The sequence below is a fragment of the Bufo bufo genome, chromosome 5, assembly GCF_905171765.1.
Source record: "Bufo bufo chromosome 5, aBufBuf1.1, whole genome shotgun sequence".
NCBI lineage: Eukaryota > Metazoa > Chordata > Amphibia > Anura > Bufonidae > Bufo > Bufo bufo.
Genome location: NC_053393.1, coordinates 442,923,718 through 442,940,924, shown reverse-complemented (window position 1 = coordinate 442,940,924; position 17,207 = coordinate 442,923,718). Strand labels below are relative to the sequence as shown.

General features: G+C 41.6%; 1 protein-coding gene across 1 annotated transcript in view; it reads right to left on the bottom strand.

Annotated features, from left to right (window-relative positions):
- Positions 1–17,207, bottom strand: part of JAZF1 (JAZF zinc finger 1) — a 293,318-nt gene that overhangs the window by 50,032 nt on the left and 226,079 nt on the right. The window contains exon 3 of the mRNA XM_040433576.1: positions 10,003–10,199. Coding sequence (XP_040289510.1) covers positions 10,003–10,199 — 197 coding nt within the window. The remainder of the gene's footprint in view (positions 1–10,002; positions 10,200–17,207) is intronic.

Below are 17,207 nucleotides of genomic sequence, written 5' to 3'. Positions count from 1 at the left end.
AACGATACTGTGCGAATCAGTTGTTAAATTACAAGCTGAAGCCTTTCTTAGAGAAATGATGGTAACGTATACAGATTAAGGTAACTGAGGTTTGCGTGCTGCTTGGCAAGATCCTAAAACTGACGAGGTGCTTAAAAGGTTTTTCTGGGACTTTTACACTGATTACCTACATCAGTATCTAATTGTTGAGGGTCCGACACCCAGGACCTGCGCCGATCAGGCGCTCGCAGTAGTGCCGTGGCCTTCTCATAGCTTACCAAGCAAAGCGCCGTACATTGTATAGTGGCGGTGTTTGGTATGGGACAGGGCTGCTCCTAGGCAAAGTGACCAATGAATGTGTCTGGCCTAGGCTAAGCTGAGATAAGGCCCCGGCGCTACTGCGAGCGCCAGTGCCATCTCAAACAGCTGATCGTCGGGTGTCCCGGGTGTTGGAGCCCACCGATCAGATACTGATGACCTATCCAGAAGTTAGGTCATTAGTATAAAAGTTCCAGAAAACCCCTTTAAGCCTTCCCTGAACCTATAAAACTGACATGGAGGTCACTGCTTGAGTTGTCCATAGCAGTGTGTCAGGAAATGCATGGGCTTAGGTATGGCAGACACGACAGACGGATATGCAATGTGTAGTGTCACAATGCGTTGAGGAAAGTTGAGTAAGTACTTCCAGTGGCACTGGTACTGCCATCTTGTAGAAATGGAGCAACTAGAAAAACACGTCAGTGGTGTAAAATATAAAAGTGTAAGTGTAATGCCTCATTCACATGTTCGTGTCCGTGATGAAATCCATGATAAGATGGTCCATCCGTGAAGGATCTGTGTTTGCTCCATGTGTCCATTTTTTGCTCTCCGTGTGTCATCCGTGTTTCACGGACATTGTAGAGCTGAAAATTAATTTTCATAATGGTCCCTGAAACACAAAAGGCATTTGTGTTGCGTCTGTGTTTTTCACAAACCCAAAGACTTTAAAGGAGTTTTACGAGATTTTAACACTGATGACCTATGCTCTGGATAGGTCAAAAAGATATGTAGGAGCAGCACATGAAGGTCTCAGCGACCGCACCAGAATGCACCAGCCCCGCTACAACCGCAGATCCTCAGAGGTCAGCCGAAAGATAAATAAGTAAAAGGCGATGGCAGCATCTCCGGTATCTTCTTTATTGATAGTACTTCAATGAATGTGCACACGCGGCGACAAATGCAACGTTTCGGCTACATTGTAGTCTTTGTCAAGCTACAACAAAGGCTACAATGTAGCCGAAACATTTCATTTGTCGCCGCGTGTGCACATTCATTGAAGTACTATCAATAAAGAAGATACCGGAGATGCTGCAGTCACCTTTTACTTATTTATCTCTATGCTCTGGATAGGTCATCAGTATCTAATTTGTGGGGGTCCAATACTTGGGACCCTCGCCGATCAGCTGTTTGAGAAGGCACCGTTGCTCGCAGTAGCGCCCCAGCCCTCTCGCGGCTTTCCGTAGGCCAGTGACGACACGTTTATCCATCAGGTGGCCTCGGCACAGCTAAATCCCACTCAAATGAATGGGGCTAAGAGCAATATCAAGCACAGCTGCTGTATGATGTAGCTGTGGCGTTCACAGGAGCACCAATACCTTCTCAAACAGCCGATCGGCGGGGGTCCCAGATGTTGGACTTCCACCAATCAGATATTAATGACCTATCCACAGGAAAGGTCATCAGTATTAAAATCTCAGAAAACCCTTTTAATGGGCATGATGGATCCGTGAACGGACAAAATAGAAGATGCTTCCGTGCTAAAACACATACATACATTCAAATGAATGGGTACGTGTGCTGTCCATGGAGAGCTGTACATGTGAATGAGGCATAACACTGTTATTGACAAAGGCCCGGAACATTGATGGGAACAATATGCTTTCTAGCCACCCGGTTACTTTTAGGACATGCTTGTTTTAAAATCACTGGAAAATAGTAGGAATCTCAGGAAGTGACATTTTGCAATGGACTAAGGTGTGGTCTATGCAATTGCAAATTTATGAATCCATGGGGGTTACCAAATATGGATGAAGGCAAAGCTATTGCAGTGAATTCATTGAACATGTGCTGGCGTGCCCTTCCAAATGTAGCCTTCATACAGAAGGAAAGTCGTTATCCATCTCCTCTGCTTGCCTTTGGGGATTGGGAAGGGTCACTGACAAAAAGCCAGGAGACGGTGTCCCATGACTGTCTTCTTTACAGGATATTACTGAACTAGCTTCTTCTCCAGTAAATAATTTATGTCAACGAACGGAAACAGTATATTTTAGTGAACATTTAGATTTTCTATATTCTCCATATATTAATACTTTAATAAAAAAAATAATACAGAACATATTTACTCAGTAAGCAACTTCATACTTCAATGTGGTCTTCCACAAGCTCACCAAGAAATCGGTGTAGTTTAGGCAGAACTGATTTCCATTTTACCACATAAAGAAGCAACTAAACCAAGTTATCAACAGGTAACAACTGCCTAAGAGATATTGAGCCAATTGGGCTCCAAAAAGGTTCTACCAGATGGTACTTTTATGTATTAGTCCACCTAGAAATTAGGATGCCATACCTCTTTACACACAGCGACCAACAGCGCCTATACGGCAGCACACCCAGGCCTTGTGTATATGTGCTGAAGGTGCTGTTGACACATCTGATCTTTATACTTCGTCAAACAGCTATCAGCCTCCGATTTGGTGGTATATTTAGCAGAAAATCTGGACATTTCCACTCACTGCGAATTTCCCTTCTCAGATGGTTTTAGTGCAATTCTGAAGGTGAACCTGTAAATGTGCATATAATTCAGAATTTATATTGTTGACCTATCAGCTGTTAGAAGAGTCCAGGCACCCTGTGGGTGCCCCAGCCTCTTCCTAGCCCATAGGACTTTACCGTACATCTGTCACATATCCTAGTTGAAGCTCAGCCTCATTCAAGTCAATGGGGCTGAGCTGCTATACCAAGCACAGCCACTATACTATATACGGCGCTGTGTTTGTAAGCTGCTAGGAGCCCGCAGCGCTCACCAGTGCTCCTGTGAGCGTGGCAGCTCCCTGAAACAGCTGATCAGCGGGAGTACCGGGACTCGGACCCCTGCCAATGTGATAATGATGACCTATCCTGAGAATAGGTCATCATTCTCAATTCCTGAATAACCCCTTTAAAATATATTGCTACTAAAGTCCCTTTTCTAATCTACAGTTTGATGTTTACGAAGGATCCAGTTAGTTTATGAGAAGCCATAAAGCCATTATGTAATCATTCAAGCATGAGGTTTGTATCTTCAGATGAAATGTCATCTACTATATTGTTCAATGTGGTTACCTTCTGGGGCCAAGTTTGTCAAAAGGAAGACGCCAACTGTATATGTCAAATATTCATTTTTAAAGGGTATGTCCACTATTTTAAGCTCATGTTACATCCAGAACTCAATTCAGAGTTCTGCTGATTGACATTCAAAAATGTTGAAAAGCTTCTCTCCAAAGAAATTTCAACCTGCATACAGTAGCTGAGTTGTTATAATGTAGCGGGATAGTTCATTATTCCAATTTCACATTATGATTTACAGTATAGTGCTCAGAGTAAGGCCCCTTTCACACGGGCGAGAATTCCGAGCGGGTGCAATGAGTGAGGGGACTGCATTGCACCCGCACTGAATCCGGACCCATTCACTCCAATGGGGCTGTGCACATGAGTGGTGATTTTCACGCATCACTTGCGCGTTGCGTGAAAATCGCAGCAAGCTCTATATTGTGCGTTTTTCACGCAACACAGGCCTCATAGAAGTGAATGGGGCTGCATGAAAATCGCAAGCATCCGCAAGCAAGTGCGGATGCGGTGCGATTTTCACGCATGGTTTCTAGGAGACGATTGGAATGGGGACCCGATCTTTGAGAAAAATCGGCATGTTTGGTACCCATACCCGAACCCGGACTTCTTCACAGAAGTTCGTGTTTGGGTTAGGTGTTCTGTAGATTTTATTATTTTCCCTTATAACATGGTTATAAGGGAAAATAATAGCATTCTTAATACAGAATGCTTAGTAAATTAGAGATGGAGGGGTTAAAAAAATAATAATAATAAAACTCACCTCATCCACTTGTTCGCGCAGCCCGGCTTGTCTTCTTTCTTCTTCTTGGAGGAAAAGGACCTTTGGTGACATCACTGCGCTCATCACATGGTCCATCACCATGGTGATGGACCATGTGACGGACCATGTGATAAGCGCAGTGATGTCACCAAAGGTCCTTTTCCTCCCAGGTCCTCAAAGAAGAAGAAAGAAGATAAACCGGGCTGCGCGAACAAGTGGATGAGGTGAGTTTAATAATTTATTTTTTATTTTTAAATCCCTCCATCCCTAATTTACTAAGCATTCTGTATTAAGAATGCTATTATTTTCCCTTATAACCATGTTATAAGGGAAAATAATAAAATCTACACCACACCTAACCCAAACCCGAACTTCTGTGAAGAAGTCCGGGTTTGGGTCTGGGTACCAAACATGCCGATTTTTCTCACGCGTGTGCAAAACGCATTAAAACGCTTTGCACTCGCGCGGAAAAATCGTGCATTTTCCCGCCACGCACCCACATCTTGTCCGGCCCTCACACGCGACGCCCGTGTGAAAGAGTCCTAAAAGCTATGATTCCCTGAATGCAAATTTCCAGTAAGGAATGGCAAAGTCTCCAGAATTAGAAATGCAGCTCTGGATTATAATCTAGCCTGTAACTCAGGATCAGTACAAGATGCACAGTATTTGCAGATACTGAACATTTTATGTACCCTAGGTTATATCTTATTGTAAACTGTACATCATTATTCTTTTCACCCCCCCAAAAAAATCACGCAAACATTGAGGATCAGCCCCATCAAATTTTAATAAGGCTGATTCTCGTGTAGATCTGCTGGACACCTGCAGCAGGAATTTGTGTGTAAAGACACCTAAGCTAACTGACGAGGCAATTACCGGGAACCAACCTTTCTATGCCATTACTTGCCGGCTCATTAGTGGAGGTGAGAGTTGCGTTTGCATGCAGCAATTATCTCCTCTATGAGGCCTATTGCACACGACCGTATGGCTTTTTCAGTGTTTTGCGGTCCGTTTTTCATGGATCCGTTGTTCCGTTTTTTGTTTCCGTTGTGCTTCCGTTTCTGTTCCGTTTTTCCGTTCCGTTTTTCCGTATGACATATACAGTATACAGTAATTACATAGATAAAATTGGGCTGGGCATAACATTTTCAATAGATGGTTCAGCAAAAAACGGAAACGGAAGACATACGGATGCATTTCCGTATGTGTTCCGTTTTTTTTTGCGGACCCATTGACTTGAATGGAGCCACGGAACGTGATTTGCGGGCAATAATAGGACATGTTCTATGTTAGAACGGAACGGAAATACGGAAATGGAATGCATACGGAGTACATTCCGTTTTTTTTGCGGAACCATTGAAATGAATGGTTCCGTATACGGACCGTATACGGAACGCAAAAAACGGCCAGTAAACGGGGAAAAAAAACGGCCGTGTGCAGGGGGCCTAAGGGGAATAGTGAAGGCTACTGTAATCACTCTTCCCCATACAGATTCTTTGTTTCTGGGCAGCAGATTGACGTTTACACCAGACGATGTGCTGCACCGATTTTGGTGTCCGCAGGAATGGAGATAAATGTCTGTTTGCTGAGGATTCCACTGCACAGCCCCGACCGATCATAAGAACAGGGGTCCCATTTTAGTTCTCACTGCACCCAATGCAGCCAGGATGGGCCTAAATGGATCAGCCTCTGAGCATTCACTCTGCTTCTTATTGCAGGTTATGCACAGAATTGAAAAGAGACACCCAGTGAGTTCCGTCAAAAGGGCTCAATGCCGGAAAAGAACTGATCAGTTTTATCCTAATGCATTCTGAATGGAGAGTAATCCGTTCAGGATGCATCAGGATGTCTTCAGTTCAGTCTTTTTGACTGATCAGGCAAAAGATAAAACCGCAGCATGCTACGGTTTTATCTCCGGCCAAAAAAACTGAAGTCTTGCCTGAATGCCGGATCCGTCCTTCCGGTCTGCGCCTGCGCAGACCGACAAAAAGGTGAAGAGAATAAATGCCGGATCCGTTTTGCCGGATGACACCGGAAAGACGGATCTGGCATTTCAATGCATTTTTCTGACTGATCAGGCATTTTTAAGACTGATCAGGATCCTGATCAGTCTTACAAATGCTATCAATTGGCATACGTTTTGCCGGATCACTCTGCCGCAAGTGTGAAAGTAGCGTAATCAGACATTTATTTCTATCCTGTGTATGGAAAGTAAACTTGGGTGTCAAAGTAAAGATATTTGCCTTCACTTATAAAAACTTTCAAATCTGCCCAGTGTATACATAATTATAAAGGTGTCACTTAGAAACCCAATGACTAGATATTACCTAAATTAAGATTTGTTCCAAACTCATTCCTCTTTTGCTCAGAAAAAGGCACTACATTTGTTAAGTAGAAATTGAAAAATACTAGATAGACAGAAACAAGCCTCCTCATTTATTGCTGGTATTCGTTGCTCCGTGCAGCAAGAATTCGATAGCTTAGTAATGGATATGACAGACACCGAGTACTTACGTCCAGACCACATCATAAATTATTATTTTCAACAGTGGCTAAGTAAAAACGTATGTTTTACTCTTCCATTAAGCAGCAGCCAAATGGAACCGTCGTCTGCGCTCATTGATGAAATAACTTTGGCGTATTTATTAGGCCTTACCATCTTTAATTGGAAATACTTCATGTATGTACAATACAATCTCCTTTTCTTCAAAGAATATTCATTTTAAAGGGGTTTTCTGAGATTCTGATATTGATGACCTATCCTCAGGATAGGTCATCAATTTCAGATCGGTGGGAGTCGGACACCCGGCATACCCGCCGATCAGCTCTTTGAGGATGCAGTGGCAATCCAGTAAACACTGCAGCCTATTATCAGCATTATCAGTAACGGAAGAGTTTTTGCTGGACCCTGCAAAAACGCTAGTGTGAAAGTAGCCTAACAGTGCCTGCAGAGTGCTTCCTGTGAATGTTGCCAGCAGAGTGCCTCCAATAAACAGTACCAGAGCAGAGTGCCTACCAGAAACAATTTTGCCACCAGCAGTGTTCCACATAAACAGTGCAAGGAGAGTGTTTTCCCTAACAGTCATAGAATTTGGTAATAAAATTCTGGCTGTCTGAAGCCCCCACTAGGGGGAGCTCAATACATATATTTAGTATTTTTACAGCTCCTAGTGTCAACTGGGGCAATAAAACTACATACAGTGTATAGCTAGTGACACTGCAAACACCACTTCTTGCCTTTTTGAGAGAGACTTTTTTTCTCTGCAAGGAGTTTTCTTTTATTTGGCAGTAGGCAAGTGTAATATATCTCACTTCACAACATACCTCAACCCATGTGCAGTGAAGTAGTGATCATGTGTGCATGAACAGTAAGTGACTGCTGAGGTCAGTGATTGGCTGCAGAGGTCAAGTGATGAGGAACAGGGCTTCATCACTTCTGGATAACAGGGACCAGAAATGGCATGGACTAGAACACTGGAGTGATGGCACATTTTAAAGATTATTTTATTACTCTATGATATTTCCTGCACATTTCGGACAACCCCTTTAAAATAGCAGCTTCCTTTATTGTCTGTGACAACTAGTACTACACTGATTTTTCAAAATGGATTTGGAAAATTGCTAAATTATTCCACTTGTTTGATATTTTACAGACTTCATCTAGTTATTGGCAAGCTGTCAAAGAATGAAGCAGTCGGTGTGAGATGGGTCCCCCCTGTTCCACCGCACTCTCCAGGCTCTGGACTATAATTATTGCACTATATGGCTTTTCATTTCTACCCTGCTGGCAACTGAATGATTTTAATATAACTTTTTTTCCTAATTATGTTGCAGAAACTGATAAAAGTATCCAATGAAGATCAACTCCATAAAGGAATGACCGTTAGCTAACATCGTTTGGGGTACTTCTAAAATTTTCATGCATGATTAACAATTTCTAAATTCTAATCATTGTGCAGGAAAAGGAGTGTTTACATTGGAATCTTAAAGTCATTATATACTGGCCGTCGAGCATAAAAAAAAAAGACGCCAGTACCCAAAATGAGGGTGATTTGGAGTGATGCTTTCAAGGCAAAAAAGATGAATTTATGACGTCCATAGTCAGATATGAAAAGGCGAGACTGCTCTGCAGCGTCTCCGGCAGTGATGTGGGATAAGACTTTCCAATCCACAGGGCTTAGAGTGTCTGGTACATACTTACTCAATTATTCCACTTATACAACAAGCTATAGACCTGTGTTTAATAAAACAGGAGCCTCCAAGGTGGTTACGTATCTAATATACTAAGAATGCACACCAAAATGCTGTAATTCTCCAAAATGCTAAAATGTAATTAACTTTAAATTGCCCTTCTATTTTACCCCAAAAATTTTACAAGAAAAAGGCTCTACTTTTATCCACCAAACATAATGGACAAACTACGAATAATGAAGCAAACTATGCATAGTTAGAAACTATCTGAAATGACTGCTACTCTGCAAAGTATTATTAAAGGGGTTGTCCACTTTTGACAATCACTATTAGTTACGAGGTTTTCTGAAAATAATCACAGGAGTATAACTTTCCTGCAGTGCCTCCACAGGGGAAATGAAGCATTGCATGGTCCAAGTCTTCCAGAAAGAGAAATGTGTCTCCAACTAATTGATGTTAATGGATGTGTAAAGGGGTTGTCTCATCTTAGACATTGGTGGCATATCGCAAATGTCATAATAAAGGGTCACTTTTTTAGTTAAGAAGGAAAGCAGCGTCAGCAGCTAGAACTTCTACATCCAAGACTAACCTTACGTTAACATAAAGCTCCTGTGACATTATTAACGGTTAGTGACAAATATCACTTCAAAACCAGCTTTAAGGAGTTGTGCCAAGTTTTCAAGTCCCCACCGATCCTAAGAACTAGGGTACCGTTCCCCTTTTCTGGTGGAGCAGCAGGTCAAGGATGTACCCTGCTGCATTCATTCTCTATGGGACCTCCTGAAGTAGCCAAGCTCTGTACCTGGGTATCTCAGGCAGTCCCATAAAGAATAAATGGAGTGGCAGCACATGCTCAATCTGCTCCTCTATCAGTTCATAGGGACATGACCACTGTTCTTGGGATCGGTGGGGGTAAGGCTGTGAATAGGGTACAACTTGCAAAGTTAGCGCAACTTCTTTGAAGGCTATGGACACCTTTTACATGAAAAGATGATTTTATATACGTTTTATTCTGCAATTTTCATTCATTTATTTTCACATCCCTGATAATCAAACTGCAGATTGCTTCTAGTTTTAGACTTTTTTCATGAAGATGTTTTTCCTCCCATCCATGCTAAATGAAAGCTCTATATGTAGAGGATGTTGCTGTCTTTACTAGCTCTCATGTATTAGCACAGCTTCATTCCTGGACTGATTTTCACTTGTACATTTCATAAGGGATCTCCTCTCACTTCCATTGACAGAAACAGATTCTGTGGCGCATGTGCTTTCCTCCCTAACTAGAGCCTGTGTGAGGTTGCCCTTAGATGCTTTCCCCCCTCTCCACACTCTGATCTGTGTGTACAACCTCCTCCCCAGATTCAGAAGCATCAGCAGCTAGGTGAAGAACTATCCCACACCGCAGAAGCAAAATAGGAACAGATTTTTAAAGCAGACTATCTAGAAAGTTGAATGTTGCATTTAAAAAACAAATGAACAATAAACATTCAGGGCAAAGGTGTCCATGGCCATTAACTCATCATTTATTATAACTCGGACAGAAACAAATTTAGTACTGATTAATAAATACATATTAGAGACTAAGGGAGCCATTTATTAAACTAAAAAACCAGCTTAGGGGTTTATTAAGACTGGTGTCTTAAACGCCGGTCTTAATAAATGTGCTCCTAAATGTCTAATCACTATCATGCAGTACTATCGCTTACCTGTAGGGGTGCTACTGCGGAATGAAGACGATGGAGTGATGGGTGGAGTGACTGGAGGGGTGAGGCTGCCACTGCCATGGCGGGGCGGTGTTGACACATTTCCACGGGATACAGAGCTTGACAATGTTAGGGAGAGTTTGGGCTGAATTTTCTTCTTTAAGGTTTCTTGTTCACGTCGAGCTGCTTCAGTCATAAATCTATGAAAAAGTAAGAATGTAAATCAAGTGCGTCATTATCATTCATATGGCCCCAAAGCAAAATAAGATGGGGCCCCACCACCTAGTCTAAGAAAATAAACAGCACCATAAATAGCAATAATTAAAGGTATGTATAATAGCACAATATATCAGAAAACCCACATTAGGACAAAAAGCCACCATATTTTATTCCCCACAAAAAGCTACAATGTTCTTGAACCTAACTGTCCCCCAACATCTTGGCCCCATAGCAAGTGCTATGGCTATAGTTACGCCCCTAATGTCAATCCTCGTACAAGTAGAAAATCAGCAGCCGGACAAATATTAAATATTTTGGATATTTAGAATATAATATAATGACTGCTTGATGATTATTGTACACCCTTACAAGGAGATTATGCTGAAATCACTTTATTTATCGCCTTTATACTGAATATGCACTCAAACTAGAAACTGTGAAAAAAGCGGTGAGCACCCAAAACATCTACTGAAAAATAGAAATAATTTTATCGGCTAGTAAGAAATGTACAAACACAAATTCCAGTAAAAACACTTAAAAGTACACTCGGTAGATAAATGCAAGGAGAACGACCTTGATACACACCTACCTCCCAGAACCCTCCTTCCCCCAACAACATGTAGTTAAACTTGGGGTCAATAAAGTGATTCCACATGAAAGGAAAAACATCTAAATATATATCCCAAAATCAGCAAAGGAAAATACAGGCAACAAATAAGAAGATGTGCAGCAAAAGCAGAAATGATAGCACTGCAAAGAAACAACATAAGGATATCACCAATAATGGGAACTGGTCCAGAGGCAGGAGGGGGGTCAATGTGCGCCAAACGTGTATCGCCACTAATTAGGCTTCATCTGGTCCACCTTTATATATAATTTCAGGAAAACACAGATGTAAAGTAGATGAAATGGAAGACAATAAGGCACATCTGTCAGAAAATATTGCATTTACTAGTAGGAGACTGCTGCTTTGCCCTCTACCATACTTTACACTGCAGCTTGAATACTGTGTATAGACAAATCCCCATCAGAATTCCACTATGAAGACAGATCATGGACACTGATTTCTCTTACAGCAAAGATACAATAATTAGTATACTAAAAGAAATAAAAACACCAAGGCAGAACTGTGTTGTTTCATTCTTTTGTTATTCCTCCTGGAAATTTAGGAAAAAAATAGATAACTGGGTGTTTCCAGTTAAATCTGTCAAAGGGGCATGTTGCTACACTGACCAATCATTGCTGATAGTTTCAGACTGTATAGTGACACCCTACTGTCAATAAGAATAGTAACACCCAATTTTCAATCATTCACACATTTCCAGGAAGAATAGCAGAGGAGTAGCATAAAGAATACTATGCATCATGAAAGCTGACAGATGCTCTTCAAAGGCACTGTCTATGACAACAACCCGTGTCCTGATGCCTATTAGAAAATCTGACCGAGCCTCTCTGGCCTTTAAATAGGTCCAATCATCAATGTCATGTACCGATTGTCATAAAATCTGGGAGAATGTAGATTTAGCATCCCTCATACCAAATATTAGCTGTCACTAGGGAAGCTGCTTGGCCTGGATAGCTCTTTGCAGCAGTGTTCTTCTCTGGATAATAGGGTCTTCTCCAGTCCTTTATATGGTTTAGGGAAAAGGACATTACAAGACATTTCAGAGACGGAATAATCATTGTCTTTGAATGTTTCTTTCAGAAGCCAATTGCAAATGTCAGATCTGGTTAGCACTACTGGATTTTATTGGGTTTGGATAGCAAACTAATAAGGCTTTTGTTCTGCAGGACTGAGCGTCACAATGGGTAAAGGCCTGGAAACATCAGGGGAAAATAATGGAAAATACCCTAATACCATTAGATCAAACAGAAAATGTTATTACATTTGGACTCCATGCCTGAACAGATAATATGGTGCCCATTTCCAAAAGGAAAACGAACTATAAAAAAAAGTGTATTTGTTAAGACAAACCAAGTGTCAGAGAAAGATCCAGAGCAATTATAATGACTGTTTCCCAATTCAGAACTGTGGCAGATAGTTCTCAAAAAAATCAAGCAGTGTCACTGCATGTCACTATTCTGTACCATAGCCTGCAGGTGACATTGTAAACATTGAGCAGATGTATCCCTGTGTTAGAGCAAGGATGGGAGTGGTACAGTTCTTACTATGAGGGGTACCTGTTGCATATGTTGCCCCTAGACCATCATTCTAAACATATATATATATATATATATATATATATATATATAAATACTGGTATATACTGGGCAATATATGTTTCTTTTGCAGTGCATTATCGTTTAGGGGCACTATCTTGGCACATGTTAGACCCACAGTATTCTTTAGGTCCTGGCTCCTGTTAATTCTGTGTGCTCAGAGCTGTGCTGCATTTCTGTTGGACCTTCTTGTGTACGGACTTTTCTCTGGACTAACCCCTTGTCTAATGATCTTGCTTCAACTGTCTGTTCTAGTGTATTGACTGGCTTGTCTCTGGATTAAGCCCTTGTCACCTGATATGGCTCCCACTGACTTTCCTGACTTAGATTCTTGCTTGTTCTTTTCTCCTGCTACTCCTTGGCATCTGTCAAGTCTGCTATCTTTGAGCTCGCACCTTTTTTTTGCCACCTTTCTCTGTAGACATAAATTAGGTCCACAGCAGCCAAGGCAAACAGGCCTTGTGGTGGGCTCTGGTACACATCCTTAAAGGGAACCTGTCACCAGGATTTTGTGTATAGAGCTGAGGACATGCATTGCTAGATGGCCGCTAGCACATCCACAATACCCAGTCCCCATAGCTCTGTGTGCTTTTATTGTGTAAAAAGATTTGATACATATGCAAATTAACCTGAGATGAGTCCTGTCCCTGATTCAGCTCACGTACAGGACTCATCTCAGGTTAATTTGCATATGTATCAAATCGTTTTTTTTACACAATAAAAGCACACAGAGCTATGGGGAATGGGTATTGCGGATGTGCTAGCGGCCATCTAGCAACCCATGTCCTCAGCTCTATACACAAAATCCCGGTGACAGGTTCCCTTTAAGTAGCCTTAGATTTATAAACCAGAGTGGTGAAGTAAGACATAGCAGATTTACAGTTTGCTTGCAGTGTTTCCGTATGGTGGATGGCCCTGTATTCTTTCTCACCGTCTTCCTCAACTAATTATCATCACAGACAGCACTACAATGATAGGTAACACCTATACAGATTAGGCTACTTTCACACGAGCGTTTTTTGCAGATCTGTCATGGATCAGCAAAAACACTTCCGTTACAATAATACAACCGCATGCATCCGCCATGAACGAATCCGGTTGTATTATGTCTTCTATAGCCATGACGGATCACCACTGACCAAACACTGGCTGTGTGAAAGCAGCCTTACCCGCCCTGCACAATGACCTCTACATAGGTCGCAGAGCATGCCTAGAAAGCTTTCCCATAGAAGTCAGTGACCATTTCCAGACTAGATGTTCCTAATGTCTATGTGGCTGCTGCAAACCACATCTTTAAATGCTGCTAAGGCTACTTTCACACTAGCGTTTTTGCTGCATCCGGCAGGGTTCAGCAAAAACACTTCTGTTTCTGATAATACAACCATCTGCATCCGTTATGAACGGATCTGGTTGTATTATCTGTAACATAGCCATAGCATAGAAAGTCAATGGGGGACGGATCAGCATAGAAAGTCAATGGGGGACGGATCAGTTTTCTATTGTGTCAGAGAAAACGGATCCGTCCCCATTGACTTGCATTTTGGACGGTTTCCTTTCCGGTATAAGAACGGAACGGAATGCATTTTGGAGCATTCCGTTCTGTTCAGTTAATGAATGGGGACAAAACAGAAGCGTTTTTTCCAGTATTGAGACCCTATGATCGATCTTAATACCGGAAAATATTAACGCTAGTGTGAAAGTAGCTTAACAACAGCTCGGGTAAGATGGCTGACCCAAAATCATGTGCAGAATATAGAACCAAAAAAAGCCTACAATTAGAAAATAAAACCAGATTTAAAAAAAAAAAAACGTGTCACTATCTGGTTTTAGTTTGTAAAAAATAAATAAATAAATAAATATATATATATTACACGTCGTTTAAAATCCCATTCTCTTGCATGATACCATACTTTCATGAAGGATGCAGGGCTGATGCATACGGTACATAGGACCCATGTGAAAAACAGTGCAGACAAAAACTGCAAGTGTTTTCAAGTAACCAGTCAGAATCCAGCTGCTATTTTTTGAAGCACTGGTCAGAATGGAGTAAATTCAGTTACAAAGGTAATTTTGGTTAAGCGCCAGATCCAAATAATGGTTTTGCAGGTTTTCAATAATCATCGGATTAAAGGTTATGATTTCTAGTAGCATGGATTAAGGCAGACATTTAATCAGTCTACCCAGGACGAGGTTACAGGAGGACAGCAGGCAACGGCCGCTTCTGGCAGCCACATATAACTAAGCTTAAAATAAGCGTATGTGGATTGCAAAGCAGGTGCAGGCTGAGCGTTCTTTTCTTTTTCAGTTCCTCAAACTAAACCGAGTGGGTGAGAAATCAAGATTTTAACGGACTGCACAACCACCACAAGAAAAGTATAAAAAAATATTATTTAAAAGTGTGTGTGTGTGCAAATATTATTTCTGAGCTTTTTTATATTATTAATTACATGGCTGGGAGGAAAATCTATAATACTGCTTCTGTCCTATTTTATGTCAAAGCAGATTAAAGTAATAAGTGCCTCTCAAGTTGTGGCGGAACTACAGTGGAAGAAGTATTTTCACAGGGGAGCTACTTCCTTGTTACCCATCAGCATATTAAAGAGCTTTCTATCATAAGAACTTTGTATGTTTATTATCATGTATTATGATTAGTAAAAACGTTGGGACCCATAGTAAACTATTGTAATGTTTGGAGGAACCTTTACTTATAGAGGACCTGTCACCGCTCCTGACATGTCTGTTTTAATAGCTTCATGCATTCTCCATGTAATAACAATTCTGGAGCATCTATTCTTATAACTCTATGTTGTGCCGTTCCTTTATTATTTCTACTAGAAGTTATGACTGAATTGCTAGCAGTCTGCAGTAAGGGTACAGATGGGTGGTAACAAGTTGGGGATGTGTACCTGCACAGACTCACTCTATCCAATCAGTGCCGCCATTTTCAGGCTGTTCATGTACAACCCCCCAACTGGTTACCTCCCCTGCCAGTAGTGAATGTGAGCCAGCAAGCATTACCTGTATAGTAGATTTAAAAAACGTATAACCTGGTAAATCTACCGCACTATGGTGCTCCCGCCAGCCTCTGGTCATCACCCTGAAGCAATGGCATGCTATACATGCATTCCAATGACTGGCCTAACTGGTGATGCCTGCATGCATGGCACAAGACCGCTGACACCAGTGATTGTCTGCAGGGGTCACATGTGCAGGTACTGCATGACATTACTGTGGGACAAGTCAATAAAGACCAAAGGGACCCCCGGAATGTGCTGGAGCGGCGGGTCATTTACAAGGTGAGTACAAGTTGTATTTTTGTGTTTTACCACATTCCCTGCTTTCAGTAATGTTTTGTGAACTCTTGGACAACCCCTTTAATTTAAGGGGACTACTCTTTGCTTGCAGACATATATAATAGAAAGTAAATCTTATAAACTCACATTATTCTAACTTCTATATGATGTTTACTGCCTCTTTAATACATAAAAAAACAAGAAAATGAATGATGAAGAATGCTGGTAAAGACTTGAAGGCTTGATCGGCCTCCTGAGATCTGATTGTGCTGTTAGCGGGGTTAGATTTTGCATGTGCATGAGACCTAATGCAAAAGCATTGCAAGACTCTGGCATTCATCCGAAGCTTTTAGCTGAGCAATGTCTACGAGCAGATGAGATAATGTGCGCCCGTGTTCTGTCACCAACTGTCCAAACACAAAGGCCTTCCTGGGTACAGTAGGTTGTTTATGTGGTAGCAACGTACACGTCTCGTGTAAGGAACAAATCTCCCCCATAGCCTTATTAGGCTACTTTCACACTGGCGTTTCTGGGTCCGCTTGTGAGATCCGTTTCAGGGCTCTCACAAGCGGCCCAAAACGGATCAGTTCAGCCCCAATGCATTCTGAATGGATAAGGATCCGTTCAGAATGCATCAATTTGGCTGCGTTTGGTCTCCGTAGCGTTTTTTAGACGGTCACTAAAATGCAGCTTGCAGCGTTTTGGTGACCGTCTGACTATGCGGAGCCAAACGGATCCGTCTTGACTTACAATGTAAGTCAATGGGGATGGATCCGTTTTTCACTGACACAATATGGTGTAATTGAAAACTGATCCGTCCCCCATTGACTTTCAATGTAAGTCAAGACGGATCCGTTTTGACTAAGACTTTTTTTTAATAAATAATGCAAACTGATCCGTTATGAACCATCACAAGCGTTTGCATTATTGGTCCGGATCCGTCTGTGCAGATACAAGACGGATCCGCACCAAACGCGAGTGTAAAAGTAGCCTCACTTGTGTACCCCTCAACTAAGAGGCATGAAAATCACTTACCTCATCCTCACCATCACTACTGATAATATATATGGGACAATGTACCCTCTACTGTAAATTATAAGAATATTAGAAGTCTCCAACCAGAGCCACAAATAAGTGCATTTATACTGATAGAATATTCTTTGTAGAGTATACTGGGGGGGGGGGGGCCCTTTTTTTTTTAATTATGATACACACACCTCAGCTGTTGCAGAACCTCTTTTTGAAAGAGAGATTATTGTCCTCTATTGATTGATTAATTTTCAGCAAGAAGGTCGAAAGCACCTGAGGTGTGTTATGGTGTTGTAACCATGTAAGGCTCTGTTCACATTTGCAATACGGGTGCTGCAATATCAATGTGGCAGAACTTGACCTACCCCATTATAAGTCAATTGGGTTCGTCAGGCGCAGGGTCCATTGTGTAATTGATCCGCAATATATGGAAATATATATATAGCC